General features: G+C 36.7%; 1 protein-coding gene across 1 annotated transcript; it reads right to left on the bottom strand.

Moving 5' to 3' along the window:
- MYCBPAP (MYCBP associated protein) lies at nt 1–27,832 on the bottom strand. The gene is made up of 19 exons (XM_070934656.1): nt 27,784–27,832; nt 25,058–25,185; nt 23,384–23,546; nt 21,235–21,341; nt 20,428–20,608; nt 18,383–18,498; nt 16,985–17,132; nt 16,641–16,756; nt 16,258–16,370; nt 15,059–15,161; nt 12,676–12,865; nt 10,284–10,471; nt 9,697–9,843; nt 5,322–5,642; nt 4,820–4,941; nt 2,797–2,912; nt 2,437–2,546; nt 1,734–1,916; nt 1–93 (listed from the first exon to the last, which is right to left on the bottom strand). The coding sequence occupies exons 1-19, from the start codon at nt 27,830–27,832 to the stop codon at nt 1–3; spliced, it is 2,694 nt and encodes an 897-aa protein (XP_070790757.1).
- Nucleotides 27,833–27,925: the final 93 nt, after the last annotated feature.

Here is a 27,925-nt window from a genome sequence, read left to right as displayed (position 1 = left end):
TTAGACAAAGGATGTCTTCTCTAGAGCATTCTTTTTTACTGTCTCAAAGAGGAAAACCATTTTGTTCACCATTGAATTCAGCAGTCCATAAACCTGAAAGATCAAATTCAAATAAGCTTTTGTTTATTTAGAAGTAAATATTGGGTCTATTCTATGTGGACATACAATGAACCAAGCCTACATATTTTTACAAATTATTTTACTCTTCCAGAACAAACATTGCCAGGGAGGGTATTATGTAATACTTTGTTCCACACATTTTGGTAACCTACTTTGTTGCTCCATACCTGAATGTAATGTACAGTTCCTATCTGAAAATTATTGACACTGAAATCCAACAGATAATACATCTGAAGGGTGCCAAATTAGAGAAGTCAGCTAGAGAATATATGCCTGCAAAGCATTATGTAGCTATAATAATCTGTTCCATGTATGTGCTTGATATAAAATGAGTGTAGTATATCTGTTCCTTATGCTATTGAGGGCATTGTGTAGCGGGAATCAATTACTATTTCTACATACTTGCCCTGGAGTTGAGGCTTTGCAGCCTAGTTTGTATAGTATCTCTGTTAGAAATTGAAGCCCAGCCCACAGCATAACTTCACACTGGTTAGGGATTTTGAGAGCACAAATACAGCACATTTGAGAGTGCCTAACCAGGGAAAGTTGCTATATGCTGATATTAAACCCCTTTTGTCCTTTTAATACATCCATTTCGTTACTACATTACGAAAGAAACAAAAGCATACGTATGTATTTTAGTTGGGAATATTTAATAGTAAAATACTAGTTAACTAGCAGTGGTGAAATCCAATTTTTTTACTATCGGTTCTGTGGGCATGGCTTGGTGGGCGTGCTGTGGCTTGGTGGGCGTGCTGTGGCTTGGTGGGTGTGCTGTGGCTTGGTGGGCGTGGCAGAGGAAGGGTACTGCAAAATCCCCATTCCCTCCCCACTCTGGGGCCAGCCAGAGGTGGTATTTGCCGGTTCTCCAAACTGCTCAAAATTTCCGCTACTGGTTCTCCAGAACCTGTTAGAACCTGCTGGATTTCACCCCTGAACTGTAGGAACCTTTGTTTTTTTAGTGAAGAAAGAAAAGGTGGAGATTGTATTTATTTAAAAGATTTATATGGCTGCCCATTTTAAGCAACTCTGGCAGCTTAAAACAACTATAGCCAGAAGGAGTGACTATATTACTCCCTATTTTGTAATATATTGGTGCAATGTCTGTAATACATGATTCATTCTCCTTATTTCTGAGCAATGTTTGACCTCAGCAGCCATTATATCCTTTTAGATTAGTCATCCAAGTTTGCATGGAGGCAGTACTTGATAGTGGCTCTGTTTTATTTTTGTCTGGATAGAAATTTCCAGAGAGTGGCCCTAAGAAACTAGTATTTAACCCTTCTGTAATCATGTATATGTCTACTGTAGGATTCTAGTCTTCCCGGTGCTATTTAATAACTATATGAAGCATCCTAATATCTCTTCTGACATAACACACCACAAGGGGAACAGCCAGTTGAACAAAGGGTTATAGTCACTGGAATGTTCCCAGTGATATTTGCCCACCACCAAGGAGCTGTGATCGTTTGGTATCAAGTAAAGGATTTTCTGCTCATTCAGGCTTTTTACTGTTATAAATTTGGGGCTGCTATAAGTTTTATTTGGTTTATTTTGAGTTTTGTTTTGTGGTTGAGTATTTTTCCTATTGTCAGGTGTATATACAAACTTACTTCAACATATAGTTTTTCACGGTATTTTTCCTGCACAATTGGATCTATTTGTTCTCGGCGTAATTGTAGTTCTACTTCTGAAGATTCTATTGAAAAAGAGATTGCATCCTTTGTTTCCTTTGTAGAAGTCTTTGCTTTCTTCTCTTCCTTTCCCTTGCCTTTTCGGCTATTCGTGCGTTCTTGCTAAAAAAGATGCAATTATACCAAACAGACATCAGAACAATCTGATTTGCATAGCTTCAAATACCACAGTGTATATTTGAAAGCAACAGTACTTTCAGTAAAGGGTTAACTCAGATGAAAAAAAACTATAAAATTCTTTTTATCTTTCATTTATCTCACAGATGTGAAATCTGAACTCTCAAAACCTTATATAATATCCCTGGAATGTCACCCCCAAATTGCTATTACTCTGTAATTTTTAATGTGAGAAAAGGGAAACTGGAAGGATATGTGGAAGGTAATATCTCTTTATTCTATTTAATATAATGTGTATTAAATTCAAATGAAATCAAATAAAGTGTTTTTTCCTGCTTCCACCCACTTTTCAATTCAACTTCTCTTATTTTTTGCATTTAAGTTCTCGGTTTACCACCCACAGGCCAAATGTAGTCTTCAGCCTGAAATAGATTGCATAATGCAGTTTTATCTGATTAAGCTTCATTTTTTATATTAATTTTGAAGGTACCAATCATATATCTACCTCTTTGGTTGCCTTTCCTTTTTCCTTTTCCTTCGAAGCAGTTTTCTTATCTTCTTTCTGAACTTTTCGATCTTCTTTGACAGCCTTTGCAACAGCTGATTTTACATCAGCTAGAAAATAAGCAAAATAAATTTCTTCCATTTAGGATTAACAATTATTTTACTGGCCTTTCTGATTAGTGAAACTACCTTCTGGCAAGCAGTAAGCTGGAAACACTAGTAAAAGTTTAAGTGCAATTTAGGAAAGAGGGATTATATTGATTTTATACCTGGATCAAGCAGGGACTGTTCACTATTCTTAATGTTGCCTACGTGTACATTTTCTTAGAGTCAGAGCTATTGAATTGATAGGCAAACTTACCTAGTTCTTCTGGAGCAGTTTCAACATAAGTGTCTTTCTCAGGCATACCAAGCAGAGACCTGAGCATTAACGAGCAGTTCACCAGCCCATCAATTACTTCCCTCCACAACTGGAAACTAATATGAGAAAGAAATCTGATTTTATTTCTCTTTGAAAGGAGAGACAAAGGAGAGCAAGCCAAAATTCTGTCATTGCTTTTTTATGGCTTTCTCTAAATCAAAAGCAGACCCATATTTACAAGAGCTGTTGCTAATTTAAGCAAAACATTTTTGAGTTATTCTCCTAAGGCACTGTATCCTAAATATGTGAGATCTGTAGCACAAGGTTTTTGTTTTCAGAGTAAATGTAATTAAAAAGAGATGCCAATTGCATCAGATAGGATTATTCACCCTGTTCCTTAAGTAATAATCCATATATAAGAAAAAGAGATTTGGGAACAGAACAAGCATTTTATACACAAAACCTCCAGTGGGAGAATCTGATTGCCCTACCACCCCCTTTAAAAAATATCAATGCCAGTCACCTTAGAATGGAAAGTGGCAACCATGGAGTATTAACTCATACACGGTTGTACAGGACAGCTTCTAGGAATGAAAATAATTTATACCTATTTCATCACTGGGGATAATAAGTGAATGATCTACAAGCCCTCTGCAGAGAAACAGCAGAATAATCCCAATAACAAAGGAAAGATGTAAGGCTAGAATAACAAACTCTGCGGAGATCCAGGAAACACTGTATGGCTAGATCCCTTGAGGGCCTTTCATTTAATTCATTCTTCACAAAATATTCAGATACTATATTTAACATGTCTACTTCCATTTTGAGAACTGCTGCTCTTCAACAATCCACTAAGGAAAGAAAATGTTTGCAGGATAGGGATGAAACTCTTAATGAGATTTGCAAGCCAAACTCTTGGTTTCTTCTGATTTCGCTGACCTTCTTCTTAGCTTTCCAAAAGCAATGGCTAAGCAAATATAAAGGATCAAATTCTGGCAAAGCCTCATCATAATTTGCTGTTGTAAACATTTAAAAAGCAAAAAAGATTTTTTTAAAAGAAAAAGGTATTGTTGCTATTATTATTTAAATTTCCAAAAATTATATTTTACAAGGGCTTTGGAATTCTGAAAGAGGTTTAGGGTGAAAAACAAAGATTTATCCAAAACAGTGAATAGGTTTATTTGTGAATCGCCCATCAACATTTTTACTGAATTATTCAGCTCCGCAATTCCAACTGCAAATTTATTTCCTAACTAAGTAAATATTTTACACAGAATAGGTTTATTGTTCCTGATGTCCCAAATAACAGATCCATAAATTGGAGTGGACATTGGTGAACAGGACTGTAGCTGTTAAGGCTGTTGTATGGTTTTCAAAAATATTGGGGAATTGACACTGAGTGACATCATTTGGGGAACAAAATGACAATTTTTGTTTCTTTAAAAATCATTTTGGAAGTTGGAGAGTTAAAATAAAGGATGCTACGCTAGTTGTATATTTCTCTCTCTCTCTTTAAAAAAAACATAGAAATTTGCATTGCTATTTGCTACAAAACTTAAAACCACACAATCTTGGAAACTTCAAAAGTTACCAAGAAGAAGTTGGGGTGGTAAATTGCTCTCTTCTGTCCTAAATGAAGCTTGCTAGCTAATAAATCAAGGGTATTTCTTTAGAGAAGAAAATAGAATCTGTGAATTAGTATGCAAATAGTGGAGTAAAAAAGAGAGAATTGGGATTAGTCAGCCAGAAAACTGATTTGTGACTCCAAACCGAAATGCTATCTTTTCCACTAATCGACCTTACAAGGTTGATGTCAGGTCATAAAGGAAGATGGAACAGAACAACAAATGGATATTGTTCTGAGCGGACTGGAAGAAGTGCCGCATAAAGAAAATAAATGAGATCTGTTAGCTATCCTGCATCTTTGCTCACTAACTGTACAATGGGTTTATTTAAGATTTTTTGCTGCCAATATTATGTATGCAAAGCATTGGGTGGAACAGCCTCCTCCTATATACCATACCATATCTGGTAGAAGAGATCTTCCTGAGTTGTCAGGGGAGTAATACAAAGTTCCAATGCTGCTTTATTGAGCTGAGCTAGGGCAACTTCCCGTTCTTCTTCTTCAGGGATTGTCAGCAATGTCTAAAGAAATAGAAATCAATATCAAACTCTTTTATCTAAAATGCACACATAAACAGAAGCAGAACTACAAATATTTACTGTCAGTCTGAGATCATAATGCCTGAAATTATAAAGTGGCAGCCTGAGCAAAAGAGACGTGCCAACCTCCCTTTATTTCAGTCAATAGTAATGTTGGTGAAATTAGGCACAGTTAGTGGGGCTTGCAAGTGTCTCTTCCTAAACTCACCAACAGGGAGAATCATTGAATGAAAAAAGATGCCTATGGACAAGGTTCAAATCTTGCCATTTTCCATATTAGAAAATATTGGATATTCTGGCACAAAGATGGAATTCTCTCTGAATATTCTTAGACTGAGGAATAAGAAACCTCATTCACATACCTGCCTAAAATCGGCAACAGAAAGGTTCCATTCCACACGAGGTACCTCCTCTACTTGGGCCACTTCTTCTATGTCAGCCTTACTCGGTTCATTTACCAGTTCTTCCGACCCAAGTGTCTTTGCTATGGAAGTAGGCGAGGAAACACTCTTACTGATATCCTCAGGACTCTTCTGAGAGTCTGCAGTACTCTTGGATGGAGAAGTCTCACTGACCGTGCTTTTTCTCTGTCCTTCTTCTACATACACTTCTACAGGTTGAGGATTCATAATTCTGTTCCACAATTCATGAAGCCCCTTTACAACCTGGTGATTGTAATGCAGCTGTAAAGAAAGAAATGACAAATAAAGTGACATATACGGAATCAACTGGTTCTGACACATCCTCTCATCAAGGTTTCTGTGATGGAGACCTTTCAAATTTGAATGTATCTTGATACTTCAATCTGTATATAAAACAAAAAGTGGCCCCATATTTGCTCTGGGATCATGCTAATTTATTATTTTAAAAAATCAGATACATTGGCAACAGTTTATTATGTAAATTTCATGGAGCATCAGGTGTTAACATGCTTCAACCAACAGCTTGTGTTTTGTTTCTTATTGGTTCATTTTTTTTATTTAAACTGATTTAATAAAGAAAAGACCAAGAATAGGTCCATATCCAAAAAGTACTACAGCACAAATAAATGTGCTATAGTGGTTGTTTCCTTTCATCTATATGATTGAGAAGTAGTGGGACTTTAACATCTGTGGTGGGACTTATTTCATTTCTCTTTTTAGCACTCTGAATGCATTGTTTCCTATTACACTGGTACTTGGTGTATCTATTCATACACCTTTTTAAAATAACTATGGTAGAATTCTAAAATAAACATTACTTCCTTTTTACCATCCACCATTTAGAAATATGTTTTATCATTACCCCTTCTTTTACCTTTAGAGTAAAAGGCACACTTTTTATGTACTTCGTAAGTCAGAAATGTTTTCTTGTCAGTATGTAGGAAGGTGAGGTGGGTTCCCACTTTCCTGGCTTCTGAAAAGGGTTTAAAATATGGGTCTGTGGCCTTGTGTGGGGAGCCCAAAGGAGCACTAATCATTTGGTTGATTAGTGCCATGACAGCTCTCCCTTTGTCAACCAATTTTTAACAGGGTTAATTATTCTTGTCTCCTTAAATATATATATATATATATATATATATATATATATATATATATATATATATATATGTGTGTGTGTGTGTGTGTGTGTGTGTGTGTGTGTGTGTGTGTGTGTGTGTGTATAGTTAATATTTCGGGTTTCTTCCCGTGTAATTGTGGATATATCCCTAAAAGGGTAGAAGCGACGTTTCGGCAGAATCCCATCTGCCATCATCAGGCTTATGCCAGTAGTCATTTTGCACTAACTGACGTTGGAATTTCAAATCTGGTGTTGGTATTCTGGGATGGCTCATTTTATATATATATAAAAGTTTTTAACTCAATATGTTAACTCTTAACAATTTTAAGTTTTTATATACTATTTTATATTCCAATGGTTTATTGTACTCCACCGAGAGTTCTTCTTTGAAGGAGATGGGCAGTTTAGAAATGTGAAGTATAAATAAATAAACTCAGCAAGCCTGATCAGAGATGCCCAGCATTGTAAAACATGAATCCCAAAGCAAAATACTTTTGAGATATGAAGGTGGAATACCTGTTGGCTCAAGACCTGTTAATATTCACAGCAAAATTAGCTAAACATTTTGTATCTGAATGTTAATGTATCAAAAGAAAAAATATGCAAGATATACATAAATGACAGAAAAATTGAGCAAATAGGTGAATTTGTGCCTTTTGGTACAATGCCAACTAAAGATGGGAAACAGATGAAAACAATTTTAAGGCATGAAAATGCTCGTGGAAAGTTAGTGGTTAGTATGTAATCTGTTGTAAAGAAAAAATTATTAGCAACTGAAAGAAAATGGCTGTGTATAAGAATGTGGTTCTTCTAAAATTCTTCCCAGTGTCCACAGCAATTAATCCAGCTGAAATTGGGAATGTGGGAGGGAAAAACCAGCAACATAATGGCTACGTTGACACACAGTTTCTTCATATGCTTCAAAAACAGACCTGAATTATGTTTAAGTCTTTCTTTCTATATCTAGAAATCCTGTCCTAAGGACCAGTTAGGCTGCTCCTTGACCAAGGAAGTTGTTCCCAATCTGGCAGTGCAACAAAAAATCTCACAAGTTGCCTGTTAATTGGGCATGCCTAGTTCCTTTGTCAGTCTGACAAGGGGCACACAACAGAGCCCTTCACAAGCCAGTCCCTGAGTCTATGTTAATAGAAGTTTACTACAAGTAGGGAAGATCTAATAAGACAGGAAAAGTTATAATTATCATTGTTTGGAAGAATTCTTGTGGTAAAAATGAATGTGTTACCTAGGAAGATATTTTTTTTCATTTCAAATAATACCTGTTTTGAAAAATGGCAATGGCAAAATGCATATCTAGATTTATATGGCAAGATGAAAAACCAAGTATTAAATGTAAAATTCTTTAAAATGCAGAAGAAAGAAGATTGCCTGATTTTAAATTTATTTTGCAGTCTGCTATTTGATTTGAATGAAAGAGTGGGTTTTGCTGAAAAATAAAATGCTAGAATTAGAAGAATATAATCTGAGGTTTGGTTGGCATGGGTTTTTGTGATATGATAAAGTTAATTGTAGATTTCAAAAATCATTATATGAGAAGTGCCATATTAAAGATGTGGAATAAATATAAACCCAGATTGGACCCATAAATACTTTTACTGGTCTCAGCAAGAAAACATTTTATAGAAAAGAAACAGCAGACAAAGAAAAACCATTAACATATCAAGACTTATTAATACAGGAAGATGGACAGCTCAAGATGAAGTCAAGAAATTAACTGCAGAGGGATTTAATTTTCAGTGGCTTCATATGCGCAGTAATGGGGATTGAATAATATGACAGAAATTGGAAATCAACAAGGATAAATATGTCATTGCAAAAAATATGGTGTTTTTTTTTTTTTGCTCAAATTTGAAACTGAAATTTGCAGATGACACTAAACTTGCAGGAATAGCCAACACTTCAGAAAACTGGCTGGCATGTTTAAAAAGAGACCCTGGGCAGCCCACAAGAGAAGCCATAGCTGCACCAGTGTGAAAGAAGGCAGCACAAAATAAGGCCCATGGTACGTGAGCAGCCAAAAAGGCAGAGATGGGCAGGAGATAGGCAGGTGAAGGAAATTCAAGAAGAGGTAGAGGCGGCGATCTTACCAAGGCTTGGGGCTGGGATGGATGAACCAAGCCAAGCATGGCTTGGCTTGGGGAGGAGTGGATCCTTCCCTAAGAAGGTGAGGTGGAATTTAGTTAATAATGGCAAGGGAGATTGTTGGGATTGCGGTGCTAAGCAATGTGGTTATGTGACATCATCACATATACGATTGCATCGCTTAACAACAGAAATTCCAGTCCAATTACCATTGTTAATGAAGGACTACATGTATAATATATAGACGGGTGAGAATGTGGATAAAGAAACTGACATTTAGATTGTGTTATAATTTAAGAGCTACCAGTAAGTTTTAAGAGATTTTCTTTGACATCAAAGAAATTATCAGAGATGTATAAAAATACTTCTGGTCAATATTAAAAATGTAAAAACCATAGTATGCAAGTGGACTTGTGAAAAAGGGAAAGAGAGAGGGGGGAGGGAGGGAGAGAGAGAGAGAGATTAATATTAATATTGAGATGAAACCAGAACTCTTTTTTGGAATTTAGGAATAGCCAATTAGAAAAGAGTTATGGAAGATTTTATATATGATAACATCAGCAAGATTAACATATGCACAAAGATGGAGAAATACTGTAGTACCCACAATGGAAGATTAGATTGTGAAGATGGCAGAAGTAACGGGATGGCAAAGTTCACCTGGTTTATCAAGGACAAGATAATAAATACTTTTTAAAAAGACTGGAAACCTTTTATGGACTTTTAGCTGAGAATGGAAAAAAATGAAATGGTTTATGAATTTGATGATTGAAAAAAGATTGAACATGGAGCTGAAGGGATTATTGTAACATTAAAGGGTAAGTTTATAATTGCTGTAAAGGGTGAAATTCATTTGTTTTTCCCCTTTAACTGCACTCTGTTCTGCACTTTTTCTTTTCTTTTTTCATTCTTTTCTTTGTATATTTTTGTATTTATCTTTTACTTATGTAAAAACTTTAAATCAAAATTATTTTTTTTAAAAAAAGAAGGTAGGGTTGTTCCCTTACTGGTTCCCAATGCTCTGACCAGTATCAGTCCTTATAATTTATTCTCCTTCCCCACCCACATCCCACATTCCCTATAAAGGACAAACTATACCTCTGGATTCTTTCTGTGAAATAATTCTTCTTCAGTGACATAAGCATCAACCGGGGATCTTACTCGTGTGGGTGTTCGAATCCGATTAAGTAGCTCTTCTAGATTTTCTTCTATTATAACAGCAATTTCTCGAGCCTCTAAGTCTTTCTGGAATTTCAAGCAAAATAACAGTAAAGAGTTTCTAGCTTAATGTGTCATATGAACACAGCCTGTCTATGTATAAAATGTAGGCCAGGTTCACATGACACACTAAGCTAGAAAACCTGGTTAATTCATTAATTTTGCCCCATCACAAACCGCATTGTACCAGGCTTTATAGCAGTTCTAATTTGAACTCAAAGAAGTTGCCATTTGGGATGTTCAGAAACTAGGATTTGTACTAACATACAGAATCATAATTTAGTAATACTTCCATATAATCCTCTATAGAAAACCTGATTGGAAAGTTCATTTTTGTGCAGCCAATTAAATATTAGTTGCAGTGTAAATCTACGCATCTTCCACAACATCCAATCTTAGAAGCAATGTGAACTTAGAGCAAAGTGAATTTCTTCTACCATGTATCTCATGAAAATAGGTTTGGTTACCTCCAGATCCTCCCTGAGTTTAACTGTAGTATCTTCATAGAGTGCAATTCCCCAAAGAGTCACTTGTAGCATAGCTCCTCCTAATAACTCAGGATGAGTACTAAACTCCCAGGACTCATTGAAAATGCCTGCACTCAATGATTTGAAGATGAAGGAAAAATGTATGGTTTCTCCAGGTAGGATAACACCTGTGGGAACAGAAAGGACACACTGGGAAGGAAAGAGGATCACTTTCTTTGGCAGGACACCTGCTTTTGTTCATTGTATTGACATTCCCAATCTTTCTCCCCATCATAAAAAATAATTAAAATACAAAAATAATATAATAAAATAAGAAACAATAATACATATTAATAATAACAAAAGTTACAGTACTAACAAAAATAATAAAGCCACCAAGAACAATGCACCCAAGCATAATTCAAGATGAGAATTCTATTTTATATTATATTTTCCTCTCAGGAATTCCTTTAACAGCCAGGTTTTAAGAGTGCTCCTAAAATATATTAAGCCCAGGATTCAAGTATCCTCAAAATGTTTCAAAAAGAACTTAAATTAGCTAACAGAAACCTCATAAGTTAAATTGTTTTATGATAAGAAATGAGTTTGCAAAATTAGATTGCTACTATCTAAAAAAATTAATGCCAAATATTATGGGTTTATTTCATTTGCATTATTTTTTACATAAGCAGAAGATGGATCTTGGACATAAAAAGGTAAATAGAGCAGTCAAATTCATCAACATCTTTTTAACTATAGGCTATTTTGCAGTAAACAAATTGGAACTATAAAAATTAATGAAAAATAGACAATTCATTACTTTCCAGTAAAGATGTTATCAGCTCTCTTTTGCACCTTTTTTGTACAATACCTCACAATGTTAAAACAAAACAATGAAAGCAATGAGTGTAAGATAAAACATTAAAATGCATCAAAATTATATACATTTTAATAATCACATACTGTACTGCATAGCTTTCTGTACTTCTAAAGGTTTTGATAATAATACAAAGAAAAATAGACAATTCTGCTTGGGAGTCCCAACTTTAATCTAAAGAATTTACTTTTTATTGGGAATGCTATTTAAGGTAATGGGTTTTTTTTTCACCCTGGCATATCACATTGTATTATATTGTTTATAAAATAAATGGAACAAGCACTGAACTTTGGGGTTGTTTGTTCACTCAGACTGCCCATTGGGAGCACAAGATGATGCACATCAAGATTTAATAACATTTAAAGTCACAAACATGCAAAAATTCAGAGAACCCAAGTACTTTTCACATACCATATTTTCCGGAGTATAAGACGCACCTTTTTCCCCCCTAAAAGAGGGTGAAAATTTAGGTGCGTCTTATACACCGAATGTAGCCCTGCCCACCCACTGGCCTCCACCTTTTGGCCTCTGCCTCCCAGCAGTTTACCTCCTTGCAGCAAACAGCAAGAAAAAACAGCTCCTTTCAGCTTCAGCACAGCCTAATTAGCACAAGTTCATTGGATCGGCCTCCTGACTCTCAGCTGTTTTGCTCTCAGCTGTTTTGCTAGGCCTCTGCTGCTTGCTGCAAGGAAGAAAATTGCTGGAGCAGATTTTTTTTCCCTTGTGCTAATCAAGTTATGCTGAAAATGAAAATGAAAGTAAAGCAGGCTGTTTGCTGTTTGCTGTTTGCTGCAAGGAGGCAAAATTGCTCAGAGGCAGAGGGAGATTTTTTTTTCTTCTTTTCCTCACCAAAAAAGGTAGGTGCGTCTTATAGTCCGGTGCATCTTATACTCTGAAAAATACGGTAAATGTTTCATTGAAACATAGGATGATAATTGGTTTATTCCTAGGAATGATTCTCTTGACATTGCTTTATCAGAGTTGTTCATTATCACTTTTAAAGACCTTTATGGCCTGAGACCAAGTTATCTGAGGAACTGTCTTGTCCCAATAGGACTGGCCCATCCCACTCAATATAGCAGCAGGAGCATGCTGTCGACCCTGTCAATCAAAGTGTTTTGACATTCAGGAGCAATGCCTTTTCTGCTATGGTCTACCCTCTTTGGAACATCTTGCTACCTGAGCCTGCAAACCTTTGGCCTTCTGGAAGATTGTTAAAATCTGATTCTGTCAGTTGGCTTGGGGTCCAGTTGGGGACTCGATGCTGGAAGTGCCTGGTGGATGAATAGGGAAGATGCCACCACCATACCATTCTTGTCTTTCATTTTTTAGTTTTCTATTTACTATTGTTAATATTTATAATTTTAATTGTAAACTGCCCAGAGTTGCTTGCAGAGTGATATGGGTGGTGTATGAATGAATGAATGAATGAATGAATGAATGAATGAATGAATGAATGAATGAATGAATGAATGAATGAAACTTGACTTAAAAAATAACAAACAGATCACTCACCTGATCTAGTATTAAAGTAAAAATTCTGTATGCCTCTTTTTATTTTCTCCTGAAAAGTAAAAGGTGGAGGGAGCCTCCGCCAGTCATACCAGATGGCTGTTGTGCCATCATTGCTCACTGTGAGGCGAGATTCAGCTTTATCACCTACAAGAATTTCAAAGGTGACCCTGGCTGCAATGCCAACTTCACCCTATTGGAATAAAAGAAAACAAACTGCCAGGATATTTACTTTTTTTCTTGGCTTTGCCAAACAAAGAGCTAAAAGTAAATGTCGTTTTTTGATTCATTGAAGTGTTTTATTATATCATTTAAATAATTATTATATGGATCTTAATAATAGATCATCATTATATGGACCTCTGCTTTCTGCTGAATGTGAATTCAACAAACTTTACGCTACCCATTTTTTTTCATTTTACTATATCAGACAACAACACTGTGAAAACGATTAAAATCTAATGAGCAATTACCTTATTAAAAAATTAAGCAACACCAGTGGATGGTGAACCTTTTGAGCTGACGTGTCAAAAATTCAAAAAATGCCTAACTTGACTCTGCTGCTGTGGCACAAACAAACATACACACACGTACATATGCACACGCACATAGACATATGGACAAAAGCGATCATTCATAACAAAGAGTCACAAAAAGTGTATGAGCCCTGGTAGTACAGTGGTTAGAATGCAGTATTGCAGGCTAACTATGCCCATAGCCAGGAGTTCAATTCTCACCAGCTCGAGGCTGACTCAGCCTTCCATCCTTTCGAGGTCGGTAAAATGATGACCCAGATTGTTGGGGGCAATGTGCTGACTCTGTAAACCATTTATAGAATGCTGTACAACAGTATATGGCAGTATATAAGTCTAAGTGCTATTGTTTGCTGCTATTGCTTTGAGGTAGGTGACATACAATTTTAATAAATTCTAAGCCTTATTGCTATTGCTTTGGATAGTAAGATTGGTGACATATAATTTTAATAAATAATAATTTAAAAACTTACATAATTGTAAATAATTTTCTTATTATCTTAGAAAAGAATTACTTATCCAAAGCAGCTTTGGATCGCAGGAGACCTGGAAGCTTCATGGTTTTGCAGCTTCCAAAAAAAGCAGGTAAGCATGAACTGTTCTCACTCCCTTTTTGGAAGCTCCAAAAATCACATGTGAGCAGGGCCTTCCTAAGTGGCTTCCAGAGGGCCTGGAGGCCGCATGAAAGTTCCCTACATTCTCCTGTAACCTCTGCAACTTCCAACAAAGTGCAGGAAGTTCTCACAAGGTTTTCAAAGGCTCCAGAAGCTGTGCAACTTCTGCAAGGCAGTGATTCCCAGCAGTTTTAGAGTTATGGGAGGCAAGGGAATAGATGTCTTGCTCAAATGTTGGTTGGCGTCTTTGAAAAGACATTTCACTGCTTCTATAGAAGGAACTTTTTAAAAACTTTTTTTACTACTGATTCAGCGAATCAGTAGCATTTTTTACTACCGGTTCGGGCGAACCGGCCCAAACTGGTAGCATTTCACCCCTGGTCTGAAGTCTTAATAATTAACAGGGATATACAAATAATAAACCAAGAGAATGATCTGGATGATTTTCCTATATTGGATTTACAAATGAGACTTGTTAAAGTTTGAAAAAAATTTTGAGGAGAGACAAAGAAAAAATGAAAAGAAATCAATTTCTAGAACATTATTGGAAGGAACTAAAGATTTTTAGAAGTAAAAGGCACAAATATAAAATTGGTTTATTTAAGGTTCAATTATATATGTTGTTTTTTCTGGTAACACTTAATGGACTTACATCAGGACTAAATTTGTTGTGTTTTAAGAAGTGACAACTTACTAAAATTGTCTATGCTTGTTATGACAAGGAGGCAAGTCAGTTCTTTTCTTTTCCTTTACTATATTATTTTTCTTTTTTTCTTTGTCTTTCTATTTTTTCCTTTCCTTTTTGCACTTTCTATTTCTTCTTTTTATTCTTTTAGTTTTTATTCTTTTTAGTTTGCATTAGTTTTTATGGTTGTAATTGTAATCTTTACTAAAATTAGTACATAAAGAAAGAATTATAGATTGTTCACACTTGGGTGGATAAAGCCCAAAACAAATCTACATCTCATTTGCAACCTATATATTGCTTGATAGTGTCTGAATTAAATTATTTCCTCCACCAACAAAGAAAACTTTCAAGCAACATGAATAACTGTCTTTTTAGTTGAGGGTTTGTTTGTTTTTTGGTACTTTTCAGATTTTTTCCCCCTTTTCTTAATATGATGCCATAACATTTTGTTAATTTGTTTGATATTATAAAAAATGATTTGGCCAAATTACCCATCCCACCCAAAAGTAAAAGTAAAAGAATGTTATTTTGAACATTCTTTACAACTCTACCGCATGAGAAGTATTGATCCAACGAGCTGGTTGTCCACAGAACTTCAGAGAGGGACCAAGTATTGGTTCTGAAAATATATCTGGATACTCATCCAATAGGTCCCTGTGAAGCAAAGCAAAGGTCAGATATCTTAAATAAGTATTTGAAGACAGATTCATGCTTCAGCTTTTGTATACTGCTGACATCGAAACAGCTAATGACTTAAAGACTTGCCAAATCAGAGTTCACTTGAGGGAAGAATCCAAGCCAGCTTCTAATGGAAGTGCAATATTGTAAGGTTAAACTAAATATAGAAATACATACCACATTACATCAATAAAGGTAAAGGACAACTCACTTGGCAATGCAAGTAGAAACTGCCGCCTGCTTATTTCACCACTTTTATTAAAAAGTAACAAAGGTGGTCTCCAGTCTCTACTATCCTACTCCCTCAACCCTCTCTCTGTATATTAAAATGATATGAAGAGGAATCAGCAGAAACCATTTTTTTACAGCAATTTTTCAATTGGATGATTTTTTTTAAATATTCAAACATATTAGCTAGTAAGAAAATTAAATGTATAGTCTGACATTTGCAATATAAATTTCTAAATAGTCCCCCGACTGGTAAAATACTTGAGATAAATTCTTCAGACCACTATGTAACTGATAGTGAACGTTTTCACACTCTACAAAAACCAAAGTATAACTTTTGCTTTATACTGTATTTGTTTAAGGCTGCTACAGTACAGGTTTTTATATGATAAAATCTAAGGACTGTCATTCCATATATCTAGGCACAGTGCTATACATGTGCCTTCCCAGAAAATTTAGGTGCATGTAGGAAATATGTGTCTCCCACCCCACAGTCCATGACCACATTGTATAAACCAGTAATGTATTTTGACCACCACATTTCCAACCATTATTTAAACCAACGATTCTTCCTAAAAGGCTGTTTAATATATGCAAAATAATATTACTGTTGAATTAATTGTGCTAGAGATTCAACTGAGGCATTTAAACCTGCCAACCTATATCCAGGTATATTTTCAGTTCAATCTGGCTTCTGCTACAGCCACATGAAAACAGATACAGCTATTTTAATGACACAAACAAATAGAATATTCATGCATATGCATTTTTAACAATTCTTCCGAATGAAATCCGATCCACTGCAAAAGCCTTAAAGATGCATTAATGAAATATTGCAACATACGAGGCTGTTTCTTCAGATTCTTTATTGTCATCATCATCACAAGCTGAAAAACTGTCTGCTGACACATTGGTGAAAGGTTGGTTTCTGCCTATGACTTCCAGCCCATCCAGATCCTTCCTCAAGAAGGGAGAATAAGAAAAAGCACTGTGTTTTCATTTGTTTTTCTTCTATCGGTCAAAAAAAAAATCAGAATGCATAGCATAGCATACTTTATTGCGGTCATAGACCAAAAAACCAAAACATCCAAGGCACGTAGCTGGCACACGACCAGACTGAAGTGAGAATCAGAATGTTTAAATGAAATGTGTAATATAATCTTACAGGTATTATTATATGACAATTTTCTAATATATAAATGGCTTTATGTGTTGAAAGTATCATACCGGGCTATAAAAATCCAGCGTTTCTAAAACCTCCTTTAACTCATTTCTCCGATGCTGCAGGAAGAGACTTTTTTCCCAGGGACGATGAAAAGGGAGGTATTTTGGTGGACTGGTACCTGTAGGAATATCTGACAATGACTTAGGCATGTACACACCAATACATTTAATAGCTTTATCAATACATGTAATAACTTTACTAAGTTGATGCATAGCTACTGCCCAAATCCACTATATTTGCCCGAGCTTCTCCATAACTGTATACTGCCATCAGGATATGTTTTCAGTTCTTCTTTTTCTCTAATGTCACAACCCTGTATAAACATCCAGTGCTTATAGTACCTCACCCATTTCTCTCCAGATGCTACGTGGTTTCCCAACATGAGTGACCTCTTCTGGAAATCCCAGATCTGTCTGACCCAATGTCGTGGTTAGACCCTTGGTTTCATCCCCAACATGCACAGGCTGATTCCAGAACTCATTCCCTGAATAGCCCTATTAATAACAAAGAAAGCCAAAGCCATACAGATATAAGCTTTTGAGAGACAAAGTTTTGAGAGACAAAGAATACAAAATAACATTTGACAGGGGGACCAATGAAAAAACAACAGAAAAAGAGTAAGGTGGATGTAAAGATTTCCCCTTTCTAGTCATGTCCGACTCTAGGGAATGGTGCAGGGATGAGAAAATTATTCTAATTGTTATATAACGGCTCACCAAAAGATGACAAAAGTTATATCCAAATTTGTTCCTACTCTCTGTAGTTACTGTCTTCCCTATTCTGTTTTGATGACTTATATATTTATTGCCCTACACATCTATTGAAAAAGAAAAAAAAATCCATGCTGTCTTCCACTGGAAAACTCAGAAAATATGAAGAGCTAAGCAGGTGGATAGATTTAAGGAACCTAAAGCAAAACAATATAAACAGAACAGAACCTTGAGTTACAGAAATGCAAATTCCAACTGAAAGGTTTTTTTTTTTTTAAATTCTCACAATAGAACAGTTTGACAGCGCAAAAGTTATTTACCAGATGTGTTCAAATGGAGGCTAGACATACCTCTGTGTGAAATGTTTTAATTTTTATTCTTGCCGTGAGCAGAAAGCTAAATTCAACAGCATTAATGGCTCTTCCAGTTATGTTATATTATTTGCCTACAACCAACAAATACTTTACATTGAGCATCTACAACCACATTTCTACAGTACTTTGATCTCAGTGTTAGAGTTTGTGATCATATATAGGTAGAGAATTCTTGATGGTCTCTGGGTTTGGTTCTTTGCTTGCAGATGTTTCATTACCTAACTAGGTAACATCATCAGTGTACTCCACAATTCAACCCTGAGCCACATATATTCTTTTCTATTGGAATATATAGGTGCTTTGCTCATTCCTTTCCAGTACAATTGACCAATGCCTAGATATTTCCTATAGTAAACATTTTTCTGGACACTATGAATGTATATATGCAATCTTAATTATTTAGAAAAGTAAATAATCAACAGCTTATTCAGGCACAATGGGCCTCCACAATCAAAAATTAACCGATTTTTTAAATGGCTGAAATCCCAAAAGATCATCACATCTCCCGAGAATCTAACAATCATGCACTTTCTAAGCTAAAATCTTATGAGATCTCATGCAAGGACATCAAAATATTGCAGGTTTTTCCCAATATAAAATGACTAGAATATGAACTTCTGACCTAAATAAAACCAGGAGAATTATTTGCAGAATTATCACCTTTCCAGAATACATAGCTGGAATACTACGATCAATTAAAGTTCGCTGTTCCTGGATTCTCCTGTAATGTTCTGAAAAGTTCATCAGCAACTGACTTTCCGATTTCTGAAGACATTCTGAGAACAAAAATAAGAAATGAAACAATATCACAACACTGTGCATTCAAAATATCACAATTCCAAGGTAATCAATCCAGTGGTGGTATTCAGCTGGTTCACATCGGTTCGAGAGAACCGTTCGATAACTTTCTGAGCCGTTCAGCGAGCCGACTGTTGGAAGAAATCTCCTTCCAACAGTCTTTTGTTTTTCCCACTTTAAGGGCTAAACCGCTAATCCTGTCAGGAAGGCAGTAAGGAGACATTCTGGTGTGCCTCTCTGTGTTGTTTCTAGCCTAATCCTGATCTTTATTGCCCTGCTTAAGTGTTTTCAGAAACTTCCTCTGGGTTAAGCCTTGCTACATTGTAACAGCAGTTAATGGTTCTTGGCAGTATGCCAGACTACCCACCACTTCTCTGGAGTTTTTTTTTCCCTTGACTGGTACTTTTATTAGAGATTTGACTTTTTAAAAAACTTTTTACACTGCTTTAGTTGTTCCTTGCACTGTCCTTTTGGGGTGTACTTCCAAGAGGCAGGATGCAAGCTTGGCATTTTTTTACTGCCTTTCTGGGGGCATGTGATCTTTCCTTAAATCTGGATGATTTCCTTAGGATATGTTGTGAGGTGAGTGAGAGCAGCTGATATCTTTAAGTGGTGCAAATGGATATAAGGATTGCTTCTCCTGGGTGGGAAAGGGTGCTTTGTCAGTTCACTGAGCACAGGAGTCTCGTCTATGGGGATTTTTCAGTCATCCAGGTCATGGTTGTCCCAAAGGTACTTTTTTTCCAGAAAGTCCAGTTGCCTCTTGAAAAAGCACCTTTGGGACAGGAGTCTCTTTCATTGCTTTGGAGTGACCAAGGCACATGGTTGCTCACTGATAGTAAGATTTTTAAAAAAGGAGATAGGGGTGTGGATCCTTCAATTCATTTGAGTTTTCTCTTATGATAATAAGGCTTAATAAAAATGGCACCAGGCTTGAAGTTTATTTAGATATCTGTAGCATGTACTAATTTTATTGTGATCCTGACAAGCTTGGGAGGGCAGAGACTTGAACCTGGGTCTCCTATATACTTTGTTAATTTGTCTCTTTAGCTTGGCATTTTGTAGCCCAAGTGTGCCCACCAGTGGTGAAATTCAGCTGGATCTATCCAGATCACGCAGTCCATTAGCACTGGAGGCAGGAGGCTCAGCCCACCCACCTGGAAGTTATGACGCCCTGTTCTTGACCCTCTGCACATGTGCAGAAGGCTCTGCACATGCATGGAGGAGGTGCACGTGAGCGTAGCGAGCGCAAGCGCACACTCACATTTGCGAGCCGGTAGGGAAAGGTAAGTGAATTTCACTCCTGGTGCCCACCCACTTTCTGGAAAGCTTAAATGACCTCTCTGCTAAAGGGTTTCACTTTATGAGCAAGAGTTGGCTGCTGATAGTTATTGTTGCATTTTAACTGTTTTAATTCCTCAAAGTGCTCTGACACCTTGCCTGATTTGTAACTCCCACTTGCAGGTATTGCTGATCAAAAGAAAGGAATTCAGACAGAATGGTTTAGGCTTCCATGATTGCTGTGACTGTCATTGATCTTCAGGGTGTATTCCCCCATTTCTAATCTAATGATTGGTATTTAGGGCAGCTTTTTGCAAGCAAAAAAGCTTTTTGTATTTTTGTACAGGTAATCCTTGATTTACAACAGTTCATTTAGTGACCATTCAAAGTTAAAATGGTACTGAAAAAAGTGACATGACCGTTTTTCACACTTACAGCCAGAGAACCGGTTGTTAAATTATTTGAATCCCACCACTGAATCAACTTCATATAGATCTTTTCACCCTTAAAGATGATCTGTTTTATTTTCAAAATTGCCCAGAACTTCCCTCCAGAGATCATTGCTAAAATACACTAAGATGTATCTGCCACAGGTACAGTAGTAGATCTGTTCAAGTTTTATACACCACATAGCTCTTTTTGTTGCTTCCTCCTGAGTGCCATGTTGCGCTGCCAGTTCTGAAGAGCCCGGTGTTGAGACGGAGAGGCCTGGGCTACTTTCTTTTCTTCCTCAGGTTTCTTTCCATAAGTTCCAAAAACTGAGATTTCACAAGAAAGCTGTGATTCCTCAGGAATCATTCGCACTATCTGAAAGGAGACAATAACAAATTCAGAAAGGCAGGACAATCCTGATAGGTAGCCTAGCTAATTATGCTATCTTTTTATGCTGTCTGCATGATCCATGGCACTGATCTTGAAGGAGGGCTCTTGAATTTCTGTTGCGTTGTCCTTCAGACATATTGATGAGCTTGGGTGATGATGTTCTTTCAATAGCTTCATTCCATACTAAATCAATTAGCCAACATATTGATAAACATGGTGGCTACTATGCTAACATTGTTCTTTCAAAAATGGGCTTCTTTGGCACAGAAAGGAAGAACAGTAGAAAAATAATATAAAAGTAAAGCAGTAGCTGAAAATGAAAGGCTGAAATAATGAAAAAATAACATAAGCCCTCATTCAGTATAAATTTGATACATTATGAAAAACACACCAAAGGACCACTGCAGGCCCAGAATCGCTTCAAAACAAGGGTTGGATTTAATAAACAACAACAACAAATTTTTAAAATCCTATGGAAAAGTTGATTTGGATTAATATATTCACAATACTTTTGCATTTTTGTAATGCTGCAACTAAATTATGAGACCTTGTTAAATAATCAGCTATCAATGGAAATATTTAGCTAATTTGCAAATAACAATAATACAAACCTGAGAGTGACCTTTTTTTATGGCTTCTTTCTTGAATTCCTGGAGAGTTCCTAAAATGCTATATGGGGTGATATATCCAAAGGTATCAACTATTGGTCCTTCTACACCTATAATAATATTAATATTTAATATATTTAATATATTAGAAATATTTAATATATTAGAAATGTTAAATAAATCATGCAGCATACACATTCTAAGACAATACATGTAAATTCTTCTATTTCTAGCTTACACTTGGGGATCCACCATTCAGAATGTAGCCAAAAATGGCATGCACTTAGAATTTAAAAATTCTGAAACCCGAGAATTGGTTCTAAGCCACTGACAGTCCCTCCATATAAACAAGGAAAGGAAAGCATGCAAAGGCTGACTTCTGGAATTCTTTCCATCCACTTTGCAGTAGTATTTGTTTGCATGTGCATACTAGGAAGCACAGGGCTTTGCTCTGGGACCCATGACCATGGGGAAGGGAGGCTTAGAATGTAGTACAGGTAATCCTTGAGTCACAACTACCTACAATTGGGACCAGAATTGCTGCTGCTAAGCAAGACAGTTGTTAAATGAGTCATGTCCAACTTTATGACCTTCTTTGCCACAGTAGTTAAGCAAATCACGGCAGTTGTTAGTGAACCACACAGTTGTTAAGCAAATCTGGCTTCCTCTATTAACTTTGGTTTTCAGAAGCAGGCTGGGAAGGTCAAAAATGGCAATCACATGACCCCAGGATGCTGCAACCATCGTAAATATATGCTGGTTGCCAAGTACACAAGGAATAATCAGACAATGTCTCCATGAATTGCATGTGTTGTTTCTACATGTAGATCTGAGAATTTCTAATCAAGGTGAAAGCTTATGTGCTCTGTGTTTCTACTTTGATTCATTTGTGAATTTTTATACTGAAGTACACATGCGAAGCTCCAAGTAGGGTGTGTTTCACTCCAGGTCACAAATGGAGTAGTTGATATTATTCCAAACTGTTGTCCAATTCCCTTTCCTTATAGGGATACTATGCCGCTTTTTTTTTTCTGGGCTTTTTCCCATGTAGTCCCCAGTCAAATCTGACTAATTTTCAAATCTATTCTTTCTTTAGCTGATTTCTCCCAGCTTACCAAATTTGGTTCCACTATAGTCTCTATTCAGAGATTTGTCCTTCTGGCAGACAGTTCTGAGCTCCTTTACCTAGACCTTTCTTAGCATTTCATTGGGTTGGAGGAAATAAAAATCTTGCTGGATTACTCCAACACTTTCTTCAATTGCAATAACCTAGTTATTTACCCATAAATTGAAATCATGGATTTCTTTTTTTAGTGAAATAACTTATTGTCCTAAAATGGAATCTGTCATGACACAAATCCATGAAATCCTTTAACATCTATCTCATATATTTGTCTCCTCAAAAAAAGCCCTCCATGTAAATGTGGACATATTATAGAAAGATGTTAACGAAAACATGTATTTGGAAAGCTTGCCATACAAGATACAATATGTACAAAATGTATACATCAAGAAATGTATGTTTTTCTTGTAACTGGTTTTTTGTTTTTGTTCTTTTGCAATTTTTTTAAGAATTACAAAATGATAAAAGACTTTGATGAAACAAAACAACAAAGGAATATAGTGATTCAAAATAAATACAGACTGCTCTGTATCTTTCTATCTTCATTCTATCCAGAATTAATTAAAACCCAAATAATCCTGAATTTAAAAATCTGTTCAGGAATTTCTAGGTGTGAAACTGGTGGCCCGCAGGCTGGATGAGTCACATGCAGGTCATGCCCACCCCAGCGCCGCAAAGGGAAAAATGTCACAAAATGCCACATGACGGCAATGTGACATGGTGAGTTTGACACGTGTGGCGTAAGTTATAACTAACTGTACTGTTATTAAAGTAACAGTTTTTCTCATGTGCAAGGTTTTCTCTCAGTGTGCATGCAATCTTTTACGCTCTGTCACTCATTATCTGAAGTCAGATGGCTGCAATGAAAAGAAGCAGTCAAGGCACAATAGGAACTGCAAGAGGGAAGCCAAATTTCATGCCAATTTTATTTTCTGCTTATCAAAAGATGGATAAATGGCTCTTTTAGCACTAAATTATTTCACATTTTAACATCAGGACCGCAATATGAAAAAATTGAGACAACTGTACCAGAATAATTCAGTGTTTTCTTTGATTCATCTGGGAGAGCTGGATAAGCAACCAGCAAATTAGTTTTTTTCCCAATTTCTTGTGGCCTAGATTTGCGTACAAGGTACTTCTTGATAACAACAGGTTTCTCTTTCTCTTCTTGAGGAGGTTTTCCAGCCCGAAGCTACATATCAAACACATATTCAATTAAACAATATTTACAATAGTTCTACTGTTACTATTCTCATTATACTGCCAATAATAGGAGCTACCAAATGTGTGCAAAAGATGGAATGAAGCTTGATGTGCACTTCTGTCCCTTTTCATGAACAAGATGATAGACTCTTTTTTCTTCATATCAGAATCTAGGTATCCATATATTTTCCAGGGTTTCCTTATCTCTCTTACAACATTTCTGACTGACACCAGTGGTGGGTTGCTCCCCGTTCTGTCCGGTTCCTGAGAACCGGTAGTAAAAACTGTGGGAGGCTCCGCCCACCCGCCCTGACATCATATTTGGTGATCTGCGCATGCGAACTGGTAATAAAGGTAAGTAGAACTCACCCGACTCAGACCATGCCACAGGCACCCCTTCCTTTTCCTGGCATGAATACATTAAATTGCATACATAGTACCCTATTATCATTTAAGCTTTTAATATAAATTGGAATAACTATTTATTTCACATAAAATGTACATAAATAAGTATTTCCCAGGATGTCAACCATTGGTAAGTAGCTGCCTCACAATGAAGATACTATGTTTCCCATATGAATAAAAAAAGAATCCGAAATATTATAACAACGTGACATACAGAAAGGCAATTTCCATATCAGTCACCTACAGCATCTTCTAATGTCATATTGTCTTTACTGAGATTTTTTTTAAAAAAATCCTGTCCCCTTTACTGTTCTATTCACACAATGATGATTGGATGACTCTAAAAGAGCCTATGGTCCTTTTCCTACTTGTGCCTAGCCACAAACATGCCCTGGCAGCATACTTTTTCTGACATGTTTCCATTAGAATAGAATAGAATAGAATAGAATAGAATAGAATAGAATAGAATAGAATAGAATAGAATAGAATAGAATAGAATAACAGAGTTGAAAGGGACCTTGGAGGTCTTCTAGTCCAACCCCCTGCGCCTTCATTTTTTCTCCAGTCAAGGGAGAGATGGCTCTAGTATAGGTCATACTAGGTTATATATTGGAAGTTCTTGGATTCTTGTGAGCTTATCTCTTTGCACTTCGCACTTTGCCTGTAGTGCAAAGCCTGACTGGAGGCAGAGCTATAGGAAGAGATGACCACAAAGATAAACTGTTAACAAAACTGAAGCGAGAAACAATGATCCACGATGATTATTTTACACATTCAACTGATGGAAGGTGTCCCCTCCCCCCCAAGAGATGAGAGCAAAGCAATTGGGTGGTGTTGAGCTTCAGTGTTTCACTAGCAAATGTGGCTGACATCTTCAGAGGCAAAAGATCTGCTATAGAGACCACAGGCAACCGAACCCAGCCAGTTCCGGGCCTCTGAAGATGCCAGCCACAGATGCTAGCAAAACATAAGGAAATCTTCTGTCTAGATCATGGTTACCAAACACTGAAGCTCAACACTGTCCACAGATAAAGGTCATGAAAGTTACACCAGCAAAAGAAATTACCCGAATTAGGGAAAAATTTTAATACTCACCTTTGCCAAATCTTCTGGCTTTATCGCAAGAGCCTGGATTTCGTCTCCTTGCAGTACACAGCTCACAGGTTCTGGCTCTTCTTGGAGTGGTGAAGAAGGCTGCTCAAATGGTTTGATTCTTTTTTTTTCTGAAAAAAAGGACTAAATCTATCTATGGCATATTTAGATGTGTGTCTGTGTGTGTGTACTGTACACACATAAAAGAGACAGAGAAATGAGAGCAAGAGAAGGGGGGAGGGAGGGAGGGAAGGGGAGAGAGAGGAAAAGAGAGAGAATATACATCTATATTGTCTACATGCAATTAAAAATAATTCAGGAAGCATTCATCTTTTTTGGTAGGTAGTTAGGGTCATAACCACAAGTAGGCATGATCATCGTTAGAATTTTTATTATTCTATTATGTAAAAATGTATTATGAATTCCTCACATTTTAGCATTTTCTCAGTCATATAATAATTCCAATATATATGATGGCCTGACCATTTTAGCATGACCAAATCGCTTTTCATATTTAATTGTATTATGCATACAATTAATTCAATATTATGCTACTTATTAAAAATTCAGTTAAAAATGGTAACTTCTGGAGATAAAACGAGGGCCATAGCCAAGACTTTGGGTAAAAATCACACCTCTGTTCTAAATCAAAGATGTCATGCTTTTGGGTCCAAAGAGAAGCTTGCAAAGCTAAATGGTAGTTAATCAGAGATCACAAATGCATATATAGTCACAAACATCCTCTTCCTGAACTGAAGAAAGCGGACTACACAGAAGGGGAGATAGGACTTGTCAAACAGTTGTTTTCCAAATGACCTAAACTGGCACTATGATAACTGAAGCAGGTCCCTAATACCCTATCACCCAGCCCTGATTTTGAATGAGATGTGTTTCTGCTTTCTTGTAATAATATTTCCTCTATTCTCTGTTATTCTTTTCTATCCTATGGTACTTCTTGGTATGAAAAACCTGAAGTAATAATACCTCCAAAATATCAGATTAAAATTGAACATTAAAATAGCATTCAAGCATTGAAATTCAGTTAAATGATACAATGCAAATTGTTAGCTTTTTAAAAAATAGAAAATGCCCACGGTGGGGGTGGTCTTGACCACTTTCTAAAAGAAGAATGTTGATGGGCTCTAGAACATTTCCTTTGGCAGCACTATCCAATATATTAGTCAAGATCTCTGTTGTTACAGGGTGAAGTTCATAGCACATTTCATGTTTTGTGCTGCATTCTGGTGCTTTCTGGTGCTTTCCTGCATCAGGGTTGTGTTTGACCTTGGGAGACCAGGGTGGGCGTAGACAGTTTGACATCACTCGTGTTGGGAGGCACCTGTGGTGGCCTGAGCGCTCTGCTAGCAAAAACAGGCTCCCAAGCTCCGTTTTCGGCTGTGATGGCCTCCTGCAACCCTCTGCCAGCAAAAACGGAGTTTGGGAATGCCACCCGCGGCCCTCCCGAGCTCTGTTTTCACTGGCAGAGGAACCGCAGACCACTGCTTTGCTGATTCCAGGGCAGCCCCGCGGGCCGAATTCAGCCTCCAGATCTTGAGTTTGACATCCCTGATTTAAGTGAAGCTTCACCTCATTATACAGTACAAGTCCAGGATTCAGCTATTACACAACCTTATCTTACATCTATTTTGAGAATCTATTACTTCTGTATCAGGCCAAATTTGATATTATTGGTCTGAGATGCTTACAGATCTTATACCCCAAAACAATAGAAAATGTCCTACCAGATACCTACAACATTTCTCATGCTCTTATCACTGGAAATAGGGATCCTGTCATACAAATTAAATGATGCACATTAATAACAAACACATTTGCTGGATCGTTATTCATAAGCTATTTTTGGTTAGCTGCTTCTCTCTGACTAAAGGAAGAAAAAAAGAACTTTGAGGGTTCAGTGGCTAGATATTACAAGTGGCTGCAAGAAGTGACCACAGAAGTTGAAATACATATAGCCTGATTTTTCTGAACTTCAGGAGTGCATTTGTTGTTTTTATAATGTAGACAATATGGTCTGTTCCTTTAGTCACTCATTAACCACATTTTAAAGTTATTAAAGACCACAATCATATTCTTTTACATTTACTGTCCTGGAATCTATTGCTACTGAATGTTGCCCATTCACTCTGTCTTCTCCCTTCACTTTGCACCCACATGCTGTGCTCTGTCTGCATTAAAGAATCCAGACTAGGATGCTCAATGCCCCTCTTGTTGCTCCTATCTGTTTTTCTAGGTGTCTAATCAAAACCATTCCTTATACGCACTTTCTTTAGCCAGCATAACGCCCATCTCTAACTATCCAGTTGAGCAGGAACTCAACCTTATAAAACGATTTAAATAGTTTTAAATGTTTTCAATTCAATGAACTTTAGAGACTGAAGGTACAGGGTAAGAGAGTCTTAAAGTATATACGAGGTCACACAGAGTTCATTAATCTGGTTCAAAAAAGCCTGCTGCAGCCACTCCCATGGAATTAAAGAGAAAAGATCTAGTTCAGCATGGTAAACATTTTAATTAAAGCTGTTAATAATAACCCTTTATCTCTGAGGGTATCAGGACAATTACAGGTAACACACAAAGCATTATCCCTGTTTTCTCCACTACTACTGCTCATCACTGTAACAATACTAAGCTATACCGAAAGTGATCAGACAGGCTGAGTTTTACATGAAATTTATACTAAGCCCCGTGGACTCCCTGTACCAGCCTACCGGGGGGCGTTCTACTGATGCGCGATTCCTTCTTTGAAATCTTGTTCATCTTGATGATCACCAAGCTCCGGAAAGACCCCAACTTATCGCAGGTTTGCTGCTGAGGTTCCAGAAGCCTAGAGAACGCTCAACCCGCCGCGTT

Source organism: Pituophis catenifer, unplaced genomic scaffold (genome assembly GCF_029215685.1).
Source record: "Pituophis catenifer annectens isolate HBS135680 unplaced genomic scaffold, rPitCat1.0.hap2 SCAF_2, whole genome shotgun sequence".
Taxonomy (NCBI): domain Eukaryota; kingdom Metazoa; phylum Chordata; class Lepidosauria; order Squamata; family Colubridae; genus Pituophis; species Pituophis catenifer.
The sequence above is the reverse complement of the archived record's forward strand: the minus strand, read 5'-3'. Positions and strand labels throughout refer to the sequence as shown.

What these genes read in the sequence shown, in the direction of transcription:
- MYCBPAP (XM_070934656.1), bottom strand. Translation starts at nt 27,832, where the DNA reads ATGAACAAGATTTCAAAGAAGGAATCGCGCATCAGTAGAACGCCCCCC. An exon ending in AGCCAGAAGATTTGGCAAAG is followed by an intron (nt 23,547 to 25,057) that starts GTGAGTATTAAA and finishes TTTGATATGTAG; the next exon opens with CTTCGGGCTGGAAAACCTCC. An exon ending in CGCTGGATTTTTATAGCCCG is followed by an intron (nt 16,371 to 16,640) that starts GTATGATACTTT and finishes TTCTTGAGGAAG; the next exon opens with GATCTGGATGGGCTGGAAGT.